This window comes from Eutrigla gurnardus (genome assembly GCF_963514095.1).
Source record: "Eutrigla gurnardus genome assembly, chromosome: 18".
Taxonomy (NCBI): domain Eukaryota; kingdom Metazoa; phylum Chordata; class Actinopteri; order Perciformes; family Triglidae; genus Eutrigla; species Eutrigla gurnardus.
In genome coordinates this window covers 18,039,509-18,054,953 of record NC_139929.1, presented here as the reverse complement: position 1 = coordinate 18,054,953, position 15,445 = coordinate 18,039,509, and the positions used below count along the sequence as shown (strand labels likewise).

The 15,445-nt window shown below is 41.2% G+C and overlaps 1 protein-coding gene across 1 annotated transcript in view; it reads left to right on the top strand.

Annotated features, from left to right (window-relative positions):
- The window catches only part of vstm2a (V-set and transmembrane domain containing 2A), a 98,377-nt gene that overhangs the window by 49,566 nt on the left and 33,366 nt on the right, over window positions 1-15,445 (top strand). Inside the window, exon 3 of the mRNA XM_084033833.1 lies at window positions 14,722-14,772. Coding sequence (XP_083889959.1) covers window positions 14,722-14,772 — 51 coding nt within the window. The remainder of the gene's footprint in view (window positions 1-14,721; window positions 14,773-15,445) is intronic.

Genomic DNA, 15,445 nt, shown 5'->3' with positions numbered 1-15,445 from the left:
AGAATAAAATCAAGATTTGGATTTCTAAATGGAAATTGTCTAAGGGAAGAAGATTACAATACAAGGCAGAGAGAGTTATGTACAGCACAGAGGGAAATGCCAGGACCAAAATATTTGACCTAATTCGAAACCAACCCATGGAACACTTTGCGCTCTGCATAAATTATGAAAGAGACCGGGAACCAAATGGGACCCCAGGGCAATCGGAACTGATCCAAATAGTCCCCAAGGTCATCATAGCTAATCCAAAATGCAGCTGATGAAAAAAACATTCAGGCACGCAAGATATTAACAGGCAGACCGGAGACCTGAGACATTACAGCAGGATCCTACCTGACCTGATTAGACTGAATATAATTGGGTCCCTCCTGGGTCGATTGGCCCCTTAAAAACATCGAGAAGATTTTAATACTCAGATTATCATCTAACTGAATTAAACAAAAGTAATCGGTGTATTAAGGGATCATACCAAATTGCATTCAAAAACCGTTCATACTTCAGTGGATAAACCATCCATCATATTTTATTGAAACCCCCAGAAGGAAAAGATCAACATAAGCTAAACATGCCCTGATCCATAAGAATCAGCCTCCGGGCCACAAATCCAGTAAACACTGAAAACCCATCAGTGGTGCGTGACACTCCCCACATGACAAATGAGACACAATAAAGCATCTGGGCTCATTTGTCCGCACAAACTCACCTCCTTGGAAGTGACAACTGGCAGCGAAGCTCCTCAGAGAACGGGGAGTTTTGAAAGAACACATTTTATGAGCCGAGGAAGAAAAGTATGACATATTAAGTACCTCAGAGGCAGACATTTCCAACTGTTTGTGCTTTTACGTTCAATATCTTTTTGCTATGAAGCACCACAAATCAGCCTGGGTGGTAAACATGAGCATGCCGTCTGCGACAGACTACAGATTTATTTGATCGATAGTGAGGGATTTAGCCATTTTTGGAGTAAAAAGTTGCTAAGCCCTATAAGCTTGTGGTAAAAAAGTCAGTTTTATAAAGAGACAACTGACCCACGGGTTTCATCCTCCACACTTTCCAGTGACGGTCAGACATCAGGACTGTTGCTGTAGGTAAAGCTGAAGGACCCTGGAGGCACGCTACTGTTTTCAATAGTGATGTAGGACTCATGAACATGAATTGTCCTCTAGTGTGATGCATCAGAGGCTAAAACATCAATCTGAACACTGAACTTAGTCCTCTGTCATCTACACTGATGCCTTTCACGTCATTTGCCATTTCTTTGGCATTTTACCTGAAATAACATTCTGTTCTATTTATTTATTTTTCCGTTTATTTAACAGGGACAATATATACAACATTGTCACAAATGATTGTGAAAAAGACGTCTAGCTTCAGCTGATTTGCACTCCCTGGCCGGCCTTTTACATACAATGAAACAATAAATACAGTTAAACAATTTAGACACTTAACATAAAACACAACACTAGATGAAATTAACATTGAACAGGATTTAAAGGCAGAGTAGGTCATTTGGAAGAACCACAGAATCTGTGACTTTGAACGCATCGCGGAACCGAAAAAGTCCCCCTTCATTCTGACCTCTGTTCAAAGCCGCTCCCCCACAACACTAGAGTAATCATTGACAGACAGGCAGGACCTCCAATTATTTTCTCCCGTCCGACTTTTTTGATTGGTCGGGGTTTTAACAGTCCTGCCACGGCCACAGATGACATTTAATTTTTTTTTTTTTATGTCAGAGCATTCAATTACTTAATTGCTATCGGTATGTTACAAGGATTTCAAGTAATATAACAGAAAGTGTTTCTGAATAGAATCACCTCCTCAACCTTTAAGTGTTTTGTGTTGATGATGAGACGTGAGCGTTCACATCTCTGCTGCTTAATCCAAAGTTTAACTTTCACTCTCAACATCCTCAGTTCTGTGTGAGATTTCATTTCCGGAGATGCTGTGTTCCTTCCACTGAGAGGAATAGTTTTCTTACTGAACTGGCTCAGTTTATTCACCACTCATCATTAGGTAAGAGAAATAAACGCGTTGAGCAGATTCTGCATCGCCATGATGACGACCTTGGTAGAAGTCTGTAGGTGTGTAACAACATTGTACAAAGATCTGGCAATAATGACAAGTCACTGTCTCTGAGGGTTCTGCAGTGCTGGATGTTATGTTCTCAACAGGTGACTGAATAAAGTGCCAGTGGGGAACCTGGAGACCACATGGTAGATGATCTGGATCTGTAGCTACAGTAAGGTAGCTAAGCTTCAGCTAAACTTCAGCTCCAATTTATATTGGTATTGGTGGTGATATCAGTTTGTGCAGACTGTAACCAAACCAAAGTCCAGGTTAACCGTGTGCAATGTTGCCCTTTGTATTCTGCTGTTGAATGAAGCAAAGTATCCTTACGTAGAAAGGTAACTGATTTGATTTTTCATTTCTTGGGAGGAACAAAGAATAGAAAAAAAGAAATTCACAAACATCAACATTCCCTGTTTCTTGTTCTTATTTTTGATACAGAAAAAAAGGTTCCATTTGACCTTTGGACACACCAACACTTATAAGGGATGACTGTCAGTACAGCGAATGAAGGCAGCCTGCACAGAAGTGGAGCCGTTGATTAGATCTGCTGTGTTGTTGATGAAACAATGATTGAACTACGGAACAGTTAAGCATAATGATGAAATCTGAAGGACTTTAGCAGCATAAAAACCTCACTGTGCTTCTGGCCTCGTACTGCCTCATCCACCACCGTATTTGGCAACACTTTCAGACATCGTGGGTTGAAGATTGTATTGAGTTTGTCTGCGTGGTGAAATTAGTGAAATCATACGTGGGAAGATATATTCTCCTCCCAGATGATGATGATGATGATGATTGTGCTTCTGAAACTTGCTTCAGAAGCTTCTGGTTGGACAGCTGCTCAAGGTGTTTGTCCGTTTCTCTGGTAACTGGTGAGGTCACAGGTTGATCTTCTATTTGCAACCACTGTTCATCGCGGTCATTGTTTTCTTATTGTTTTCCAGACTTTTTCTTCAGCAGATGTTTAACTTTGAGTGCTCGAAATATATGTACCTTCCACTGTAGTGTAAGGAATCACGCAGTGTGCATTTCTGTGGATTCAATGTCCAGTGATACATTCTCCAGATTTAAGCCTAACATCCATTTCTCCATAGGAAAAAAGGTTTTGGACAATTCACAATCTAATCAACTGCTCCGTCTGCAGGATTTCGCAGGTATTTTTGGGGAACTGTTGCAGATTATTACACCTGATTTCACAGCAACTTTAAATGACATTGCGATGCATGTTGCGATATTTTTAGGCGTTGTGTTGCAATGAAATTGCATGAGCAAGTTCAAATTTTAGAAAAAGTTATGATTCTTGTTGTTGGTGACATTTTCATGAAGCAATAATTTGAGATGTTGTATCCCTAAACAATTTTCTTTATCATAAACACAACATACACTCAGGCTTTCAACAGAAAACAACAGGAATTTTAACCCTTTATTGGGCACTCATTAAAATACTTGGAGTGTCATTGCAGGACACTACAAGACTATATACTGTTGCTCGTACGTCTAGGGTAAAACATATAAAAGGTGTATAAATAAAAGTTAAAAGATTGGTCCGATGGCATAGGATAGTCTGGACAAAATTGCAAGCTTGCGCATAATTAATGCAGATTGGTTGAATTTGCATCAACTATTGTCATCGCAACTTCCTGGAGGGTCTGATTTTCTTCCCTGCTGCCATATAAACTGCTAATTGTGATTTAACTTGATGTGACTCACTTGTGTGGCTGGGTTTGTCATTGTGATCTCGTTAATTTGCAGCTCTTTTTCATGTGCTGCTCCTGTTGTTGCAGCATCCCCATGGCTCTCTTCTCCAGTCTCACACCATCACTGGAAGCAGACCGCATCCGTCTGCCGCGCTTTGAACACAGACTCCTGTGGGGAACGCGTCACATCTTTTAAACTTCTCTGTGAACTCATTAGGAATTTATCCTTTACACCTCAATGTGTTTGGACCATATTGTGCTTAAGATCCTTGGTGTAAGTGGGGGATCTCATTAGTTCTTATTGCTGACTTACTCGAATGTGTCTAAAGGGAAGTGAAGGGCTGATTCGATTCCTCACATGAAGAACCAAAACACAACCTTGTGTAGTTATAGTTAGCCCAACCAGGACCTTTTTTTATGACCTACCAAGTGGTTTTGTGGCCTCACTTTCGTTTTGTGGCCTAACTTTCGTTTTGTGGCCTAACTTTCTTTTGCGGCGTGATGTCATCCTGACAGGAACAATGACAAAAGTGTGGCGCAGCCAAAAAACGACGAATCTAGTTGAAATTACACACAACATTGTGTGGATTGTCAAGAAAAAATGAAAAATTGTACAAGAATCAGAATAATTAGACTTAAAGCGGTTATAGGCAAAACTCTGATGTGAGCAACCCATAAAACACAATGTTGAGTTGGAAGAGAGAAGCCCTTCCCATTGATTGAACTGCTGTAATTTCTCCCCTTCATTAAAATGAAATGTTAATCTCCACGTTGTCACTGATGGAACGGTCCGTCCACAAGTAGAGAGAAGTAGAGCCTGTCTAAAGGTCCCCCCTACATCGCAGTGAGCAATGCACTGCAGATAACCCCGGACAGACAACTGGCTGATAACACCAGTGAGGATTTCAGTCCAGGTTTTGTCAAGCGGTTGTCAGTCGAAGCTGCCAGCGGACCAAATGGTCTAGTTGAGCTTTAAAAACTGGACTAAAGCTGTCACAATTCAGCGTTCTCCTCAAATGTCACCTCTCGGCTCTCATTAGGCATTCCCGTAGCGAGGAGTAAGTACTTTGTCATTCTGCTAGCCGCCGTCCACTTGAATTGACATTTCACTCAGTGGCCCTCATTTCATTCAGTATTCTTCGGAGACTGCCTTTGCCTCCGTCCCCTCGTTTCCAGCCAGGCCATTTCACCTTTTTGTCTCCCAGGAAATGGATTAGCCAGCCAGGACTAAAATGAAACTGCCAAATCAATTAGGGCTCCTCAAAAGGTGCACATTCATTTTCGTGCTTGTTCATCACACCCTTCCGCTTGTCTGTTGCCATCATATATATTAGTTGGTTGGCACTTTTGCTGCATGACAAACCTACGAAGGAAGACATTTAACGCGGGCACGTCTGAATGAGAAGAGATGATATGCAGGATTTGGAAAGAGCATCATTCCAGTACAGGGGAAATAGTTTGTAAAAGGCAAAAAACATTTTTTTAAACACAGACATCAGTATGTGATCATTGGAGGCAATAGAATGAAAATGCCTCTATTATCATAATTCAAAGATTGCAACGATCACATCAGGTTTCTTCTCCCGAGAGGAGGTCGATGAGTTTGGGTGACAACACATTTACGTTCATTTACATTTACGTTTCCTTGTTTCAATAGTTAACGTTGATATCTTTTGACCATGAAAACGACCTAGTGTTAGTTCCAAAACTTAACCAAACCTTAAAGTTATAACGCATAGAAATGTTTGCTACACGAGCACCGATATTCTAGCAGGAGATACGCTTCCATCAAGTGAGCAAATTAAACCAACCTGTCCTGCTAGCTAGAACCTAGCGAGCTGGCTATCCCCAAATTGGTGGTTTTAGATTTTATTATTATTTTAATGTCTCATGTTTTTAACAAATAAAGGTATGACAGAACTCATTCATGCTCGTGTTGATGTGGACATTTACTCATTTATAATGAAGAAAAAAAAACTGCATTCCATGAAATGAAAATGTGTCAACCGTGACATTTATGTTGGGTTGACCAAAATATTTACACCATGACATTTTTATAGATAATCAGTAATGTGGTGATGATGAGCAAAGTGGGTGAAGGCAAAATAGAACAGTTCATTTAGACAATGACATCACTTGACTTTAATGCGGGATAAGACACATATATTACCAAATTTAAAACGATATCTAGTCTGATATCATAATATCTATGTAATATTTCTGTATTGGTGAGCCCAGGTGAAGTCACACCACACACAATGAGTGGTGAGTAGTTGTCCGTCCTGGGTCTTCTTCTATAAACCCATAATGTGTGTAAAATGCGTAAAATATAACTTTTGATGGAAAACGTACATAGCCACATCATTCCCTGATTGGTAGACTGGAATGACCTCGACTTTGTCAGAGAGGCCGGTACATTTAGCAGCAGGAGCTCGCTTATAGAGCCATCACCTGAACCAGCAGACGGGCCGGGCTCAGCATGCCGTCTCTGGGGTTTCTACGGCGTTCTCTTCCTCATTTTGTAGCACAGCTTCATGGTTGTGGACTGTTTTACATTCCACTGCACGAGCTTCATCACTGACAATCTTCTTCTCCACTGTGGCTAAACGTGTGCCCTCCACTCACACACTCCATAACGTTAATACGTTTGATTTGCTTATGCATAATTCAAACACTCTAGCACGTGTCCGATTTGCTGCTCCGAGTGGTCACAGCAATTCATTTGAAAAAAAACTTTTACTAGGATGGCGACTTCAGAAAACAATCATATTTATATTTGTTTTAATATTGAACAGTTTTGAAAAGCATTGAATTCAATTATGTAATGCTGGTGATAAGGGTCTCTTTCATATAAATCATTTTGTTTTGTCCCATTGTTCCGGTCTGATTTATTACTTTTCCATTCATGACAGTTTTACTTTAGCTAATATGAGAGCATAACTAACTATAATATCTCTTTATCTCTTGTTGTCATCACCTGTTCCAATTACATGCAAAACAATTGGGCAGCGAGCCGCTTGTTTTCATTGTTTCCTTTTGGCTGTGGCTGTAGTTTTGTCCATATATATATACACACACACGTATCACAAGCTTGGAGGCATGACTGAAGACTGTCACAATAATGAAGAAAAAGACACACAAAGTGCTGCTTAATTACAGTAATGAGTAATTACAGCTGCAGGCTACTACAAAGTGACCAGAATCTACACACTTAATTGGGTTTCATGTTGTGGATTCTCCTACTTGGAAAGTTTGCTCTCATTTTTTAAAAAGAGGAGTGGAGCTAATGTTTATACAGTCCATATTTGGCTTCCTTGTATCCGAAGGTTACGACGCTGCAGCATGAAAGGTTTTTTACAAGAGTTTAAAAATTAAGCCTGTGATAAAGCACCACCATTTTGTGCATTTTATAGCACAGGAAGATGTTTTTCTTTTGCCATTAACAAATGTCATCTACTGCACGAATACATTTTAAGAAAATTGCCACGAATTGACATTTTTGCATACTATAACCTGGAGTTTTGCAATGTATGAGACCGAATAATAACTCGTTGTCTAAGTGCAGCAATTTTGATGAAAGTTGCAAAGATGATGGAAGAGCTGAAAGCACTCCAGCGGTCCTTTGGGCCCCGGGCGACTAATTGTAATTTGTGGAAGCTGATGCCTTGGGATTCTTGTGCTCCGACACAGAGATTCAAGTGCATGTCTGAGGACGTCGCCACGGCTGTTTGCAGGAGCAGCAGCCCAAAAGAGGGCAAGCCTCTGATTTCATTTTGACCTTACCGCTGCAGACAGGGACAGACGCGTCCTCATTCCAACTGAAGTGTGTCTGGGTGTCATGAAAAGAGCTGAGATGATCGCAGTGATGCAGCACATGTGATGTTATGGTATATATTCTTGCATTCTTGGAGCCCCCATTGCTTTTGACGCATCACAATTAAGTTTCAAATGAGGTGTTGTGGATGGGTGAAAGTACTTTTGCTGCGTTTTTGTTTTGTTTCAATTGAGAGTCATTTTAAGCCTAAAAATGATGTTTTTCACTAAATCTAACAAAGTACCCTTTGTTGCTCTTTTGTTTTGTTTTGTATACATTTCCCAGTAGTTTTATCCCAACCAATTAGATGTTTTGCTTGACCTAATCAGCTCATTTTGTAGCATTTTTGTCTTGTTTTATTCCAATCTGTAGTCATTTGAAGGCAAACCACCATGATTTGATCTAAACCCAATCAAGTAATATCTCCTAAACCTAACCAAAAACTATCGCAGCAAGTTAACCACATGTTTGAAATTAAAAATTGTAACCAAGAATATCTTCCCATGAATTGTAATTGTGAGTGGCGTTATATGGGAACGTGACCGGGTTGTTCAGTTGTGCTTTGAGGACTTCTCACAGTTCAATAAGAGCGCTCCTTTGGTCTTTAATTCCTGTAACATTGGCTTGTCAAAGGATCATTTCCCCTTCACTGGACAAAGTAATGGAGTAATTGTACACAATTAAAGCACTTTCATGTTTTCTACACGCACAATTGCAGGCTTTACATGTAATTAACATAGTTCTTGTCATAAACCAATGGGCTGTGAAGGGGATTAGTGTTTGCGTGTGAATGGGACCCCTGTCAGCTGTGGAATGTAATTAGGGTTAACAACTAGCTTAGGCCCAAAACATCTTCAAGCAGGAGTCAGTGAGCATTGTAATTAGGAAGCACTTTACATGGCATACTACTGTGCTTAATGTACTCTAACTTTCCGCCCACCGCGGCCTCACTTTGTTCCTAAAAAGGGAGGACACGCTGCCATCGAGGACCTCAGCTGGAGGACAGATCTGTTTTGAAACGCATGCGGCATTCATAGCTCATTATCGGATATGATTAAGTTCTCCGGCTGTAATGGATCTCGATGGCCCCAAACACATCCATCATAATTGGAGATGTGTCACGGGGTATCAATATGCTGCCAATTTGTAGGTGACTTACACGTGCAACGTTTACTCCTCTGTTGCGTCGGCCCCCGGAGTTTCGCTGGTGTATTCAGAAGATGAACCATGTGGCACTGTAACAGGTAAACAGACCGGTGAGTGTTGTCGGAGTGAGTTTAAAGAGAGCTACTCTGGGTTTAAAAAAGAGCACACCGAATCCAACGTTCTACAGCTCACATGATTTCACATGGAGTTCAGTCTCACAATGGCAGAACAAGTGGAGCAAACCTAAACCTTTACAGAGCCGCGGTGCTGGGAAGGTTCCCCTTTGGTAGACTGCTGCTATGACAGCGAATGGGCAGCCTATCGCATGTACAGGGTTGGATTTTTTTTCAAGGCTGTAATCATTCCTCTTGTCTACACTGGCTGTGAATCGATGCCTTTGACTACACCAGAAAAACAGGAAGAAAATCCATAATAAAATGCTTTACTTGAACATAATCCAAGGTTTTGCAGAATTGTCCGATACGCCTTTGCCGTCGGGGTTTTTATTGACCACAAGACAAGTGTGTATTTGCTCCTAATGTCTGGCATTGGAGTCCTGTTAGGAAGGAACTGCTTCAGAGTCAGTATAGATCGTCTTAAAGCATTAGTCTACATTCTGAAAATCAGTTGAGCCTCTGAGACAGATTACAAAAAAGCATCCCGCCCCCCCAACCAAACCCCTCCCCTCAGAGGCGGGAGCAGGGGAGACTAGGGGATTGGATGGAGGGTAGGAGCCAATGGGAGCCTTCCGGAGCAATGGCTCCCATTGCTCTGGAAGGCTCCCATTGGTCAATTTCTATGCAGGCCTACGGCTCCAAATCGTAGACCATAGCTTTAAAGCAACCAATACAGTAAGATATTATATTTGTTATATTATACTTTTCAGGAAATGACTACAACTACATCATCTACATCATCCATTTTGGTATTTTCTCTGTGGTCAGATGAATGCATCTATTATTATATTGTTCACATTTGAACAAAATCAAGCTTGAATGGAGTTACGAGGTATACCTGCTTTGGCCGTCAAACAAACAGTACTTTCACTTTTTTGTCCAGTGTGAAACCAAAATTAACAAGACTTTACATTCCTTATGTGATATAGCGTTGTTACATAAGTCCGCTTATAGTGGTTGTTCTATAAATATGAACCCATATGCAAAGGTTGACCAAATCATATATGTATGAAACAGACTATGATGTATTGTATTAAGACTGACTGCTCAGTTTCACCCACTGGCCTACAAGGCAGTGGGCAGAGGAAATGTGTTGATGTGTTGCCCAGTGTATCGACTCTATTATTGATCAGTTGTGCTTTCAGACACGTGGTCTGTGAAGATGACGGCAGCTCTTGTGTTTCATGTTGGAGATTTAATATTTTAAAAGATGATGCGAGCCTCCATGTCAACACTTGTGTTAATGTTTCTCTGAGAGTCAGACTGGTTGTCTTCTGTCAGTCACCGTCTCTTTACTAAGCCGACTCATCACGACCCCCGCTGCCGCCGGGATTCCCGAACTACCGCCGCCGCGTTACGGAACGCCCTTAATGGAAATATATCGGCCTTCAACCCTTTGTTGAACAGAGAGCGCCATCTATTGGGCTCAGAAAATAAAGAAAATGCTTCACAAAGCTTCATTTGGACATCACTAGTGGCAGCCCACCAAGCGTGCAATACTGGCAAGCAGTAAACGTTGTTTACCGTAATATGGCAGCTGTAGAGTCAAAGAAGAGACTTTTTCAATAAATGAACCTAGTATTTTATAGGTTCAAATAGACACAAAATATTGTTTTGATTCATTCTACTGGTAGTCCGTTTTGCTCAAATAGAAATAGGGGCCTGTCTCTAATTCTGGCCTCCTTCCAATAAAGGCCTAGGCCGCGATGCGCTTGACTAAATAAAGGCCCGGGCCTATATTAGAGGATTTACGGTATGTTTATTATGTTTGATGTGTTAGCAGTTGCCTCATCTACCTCAACTTCCACCCACGATGTCATCACCTCATTGCTTCCGATCAAAGCGGGTGTACGAGAGTATAATTAGCTCACAAGTGCAAACGTTCAGTCGTGGGATACATGTGTATCACGCAAAACGTATCATCATATTGCCACATCGGTGGCTGATCTATTTTCTGCTGCTGTGGGTGGAGACTCTCTTCTTCTATGACGTATTTCTCCTTTTATCATTATTGAGCATCAGTGCAAATGGCGGCTCTACAAAGGAAATCTCACTCTTTGAAGAGACTGACACCATGACACAGGGTTTCACATCTTTGAGACATTTTGTACTATTAAAGACCTGTTGATGCCACAATGGAAATATCCTGATATTGCATCACAGAGCGCACATTTGACCAGTCATATGCCAAGAGAGACACCATCTAATAACAAAAAGGATCCACTTGAAGACATCCGAGAGACGTGTTTAGGTCTTTATTTTCACACATCCTCACTCCCAAGTAGTGGTTTGGTCAGTTGCTCTAAACTTCAAACTATATCACTCTAGGTATCCCTCTTAGTAGTCCACTGAAGGAGGAGTTGTAGGTGGTGGACAGGTCTCAAATCACCCAACTGGACTAGACTGCTGGATACGTCCAGTGTGAAGTACCTTTATTTAAGCCAAACCCTGAGATTTGTACTAATTCTAACCAGGTAGCTTTGCTGCCTAACTACCATTTTGATGTATTTCAGACTGTTTAAAACTGAGACTGTTTGGTCTGGAAGAAGTTTACCAGGAAATGTAATTGAGTTGTATGGGAAAGTAATTTAGTAGGAGACAGGGTTGTTCTTGTTTGGTGTCTTTTCAAAATAAATCTGTTCAAATAAAATTAGGTTAAGATAACAAACCAACTAACAAATCAGAACCCTATTACATGTGTCAGAGCAGCCTTAAATCCACATGTCAGATTGTGTTACGTCTCACATCACAGTGAAATATTATTGCTTCCTATCATACGGTATTTAAAAGACACTTTTTTAAATGCGTATTTCAATACCACACTAAGCTGGCATCGCATTATGGAATCTGGTGATGATAAGCTGTTCACTGCAGTACATAATGACACATTTCATCTGCCACCGTAGTTTAAGATTACAGGGTTTAATGTGTCACATGAAGTCCAAGACCTGAGTTTAACCTCCTCGAGTGTTTGTGTTTTTAAAAAAAAACATGATTGCTGGATAAAGCCGATAAAATATTTAGTCCTTTTTTCGTGTGTTTTCATTGGTCGTGCACTTCTGTCATGCGGGGTCAGGGCCTATCCCGTCACAGTGAGAGCCGTAATACAATCACAGCAGCACCGGGTGGTCTGGTCTATATTTCACTTGAAATGATAACAGTTTCTCTTCATGTGATGTTAATTTAGTCGTGGCAACTCAATGGGGCCTTTTTGATGCACAATAATTGTGGAGAACATTTTACAAGAAGTCAATTTGAGATTTGCATAAAGAATGGCAGCATGTCATGGTGGAAGGGTTTTGCAATAAAGAGACAAGCGATTGAAATTGAGATACTTGCGAGCGGCCGTGGCTTTGGCTCAGAAGGCGCTCATGCGATAGGAATGAAATATAAATGGGAAAGTAATGGAGGTTTTTTCCGACAGTGTCATTGAAAACTTTTACATCGGTGACGGCTGCAAAACTTAATTCTGGGGGACGTTTTTCAGGTAAAGCAGAAGTTGCTCCTGACGAGTTGAAACATTTAAATGCAACATCATTATTGTTCTCTGTAAAAAGTTTAAAGCTAATGTTTTGATCTGTTCTTGTTTTAATGACCCAGAGCCGCAGCATCTTAGTGGCAGATAAATGCCTTTTACTGCGGATGATAAATGCTGGGATTCTGAATTGATATTGGACATTCATTAAGTGACAATTACCTTAATTGCATTTGCACAGTGCTGGCTGACTAATGGGTTCACACTCATAAAATACTGTCTTTTTAGTTTTAGTGGCTTTAAATTTAAAGAGTCAATTTAAACATAATATAAAAAAAAAAATAAAAAAAACAGATTGTGCATTTGTTCTCATTATGTGAACACGGCAAGCGCAGTTAGTTGACCTGCAGAGCGAGCAGATAGAAACAAAGAATGATTGATATTGTCATTCCTAGCTGTCGGCTCCTGAGAGAAGTGCTTTGTGTGATGAGTGTGCAGTAAGAAGTGATGTCAGCGGTGGAGATCTGTAACCCAGATGAACCTCGAGCGTAGCGTCGTCGTGTTTCCGAGAGTTTGAACGTCGACTCCTGAGACTCCTGCAAACTTCTTTTTGCTAATTAGCTGGATGTCAGTGAGCTCGGGAGCGTCTCCAACTCCGAAAGTAAAGAAATACATCATTAAATGTCTGTGGGGGTGTGTGCATGTTGCAGTTTACATAGATGTAAAATACAAATTAAAAGTAAAACATCAAATGTTTGACTTTCTGCGTACGTGTTCCCACCAACATGGTGGAAATGTGCATCCCTAATGAGCAATGTCCTCCTGATTCTGAGAATGATTCGTGGTGCGACGACTGATGGGACCAAGGTCTGTTTCACTTCCCAAAATACTTCGAAGTACGATCCTCCAGGTTCCACTTCAGGAACGGTTGAGTTTCAGACATCCTGGTCTGGGTTAAAATAAGTGTATCTCCTTGAATAATAGGTTGTGTTGGGATGAAAAGTGATTCCTCATTGGATATTACCAGAAATAAATCTTTGAGAGGCAATCAAACTGCTTTATACCATCTTCCCTGTCACCTTGTTTGTTTCTGAACATAGCAGCGTAGACACAGTCGAGCATCTGTCCTCCGGTGGAACTCCATCTTAATCCTCCTCAGGTGACATATATAGACTTCACACCAGGCCCATATAACCACTGTGAAGTATGTAAAACAGGAGACTGAAATTGATGTGCCGGTCCAACGCCAAGACTTTGGGACAATTAATCCTGCTTCGCCATTAAAGGCGTCTCCTTGATACAATAGAGGGTTGCAGGTCCATCTGTGAAGTCAGGATGTTAGAGTCATGCATACATGCAAGACAGAGAGAGCTCTGGCTCCTAATTCTGCTCATTAATCACCTGTCTGCCCGACCCATCCTCCAGAGAGAAGCGCCCGGCTCCTCCGAGGTAATTACAGCACTTGAAGGAACGTTCTCTCCTGCAAATGCTCATAAGTAGCCATCTTATCTCTCTCCCCTACCCTTTTTTGTCTCGACCACGGAGCGTCGACGTCCTCTGGAGAAACTTCCTCCCACTCCTCTCCAGCCTTTTTTGTGCTGATCCGCTCTTGCTCCTCTTCAGCTGTTTTTATTTTCAGGCACACATCCATTTGGCATCCAATGTGAGATAAATAAATTATAGCCTCTAAAATCAATGCCCAGTCCACGATGTAGGCTGTAGGCTTAATGCTTGCTCCCCTGCTAGAATGATGCCGCTGGGGTTCCAACAGGCTGCTGTTTTTTTGTTGTTTTTTATGCTGTGATTTTATTTTTCCCGAAAAGCTATTCCAGTCCTTCTGACATTTTATTATTTGTGATAAGTTTTCATGGATAATATAACATTTACTGCAGAGACTGATGGACGTTTTGAGGCATCATTTGTCTCAGGAAGCTGTTCGTTTGTCAAGCAGCGTCCTGGTCTGGACCACTTTTTTCCCCCGACTCACTGCAGCGTTGGTTGGATTTCTCCCCGGAACCACTCAAAGAATCTAAAAATAAATCAAAAACATATCGGCAAGAGCAACATCTTTGTGCATTTATTTTTAAAGGCAGAGCAGTCGCAATGCAATCCCTCAGTCTGTAAACTCTGTGTTGATGTTGGTATCAAATATTTATAGCAGGATGGATGATGCCTTTTTTTTAAGTTAACATAGTAATCTTGTAGCTGGTTTTAGGTAGTCTGACACAAGACTTGCGTAACATACATATTTGAAGCTGTCCTCAGCAAGAGCTACACTGCAGCAGATGTTACAGCAGGCTGCCGTCACACTAACCCTGCTCCTGCTTTCTGTGTTTGCAGATGGAGATGATACCTGAGCCTGATCCTGACGATGAGGGCACAAAAATAAGCGTAAGTTGGATTGCACGTCACGTGTCCTTGTTACGTCAAGTTCCTTCTCTTTTGTGTGGCGCGGGGTTGGCGACCGAGCCAACGCAGCAGTCGCTGATTTCCCCCCCGAATAATACACCTTCGGCTGGAGAATGGAGCTAATCAGTGATATCAGTGGCAGTGTGTTATTACTGTCAGAGTGGTTCCCTTCCTGGGCTCATGCCCCGCCAACCCTTCTGTCCCCTTTTCTTCCTGTCGTTCTGAATGTGCATTCTGTGCCCAGTGCAACACACTTACACATGTGCTCACATATATATATAGTATATAGTATATATCGTATATAGTAAATAGTAAATATCCTATAGTAAATAGTAAATACCCTTTATATAGTTTGGGTTGCATTATGCCATTGCTGACAACATTCCAAATAAATGAGCGGGCTGCTTAAGAGTAATATAGGGTTTACAGGATTGCTGCATCACCATGATTAAGTACCTTAATGTCTGCCAAAAACATACATTACCATTCAGCTCTTTTATCTACGACCAGTTTCTCAGCTGACTTTCCAGAAAATTGACTCTATAATGACACACATATATTTAAATGGCTCTATAAAATTCACATCACGTACATGCACTGTGATAGAGGGGTTTATTTAGATCGGCCATCTCAAGACACCACTAGATTTTAAGCT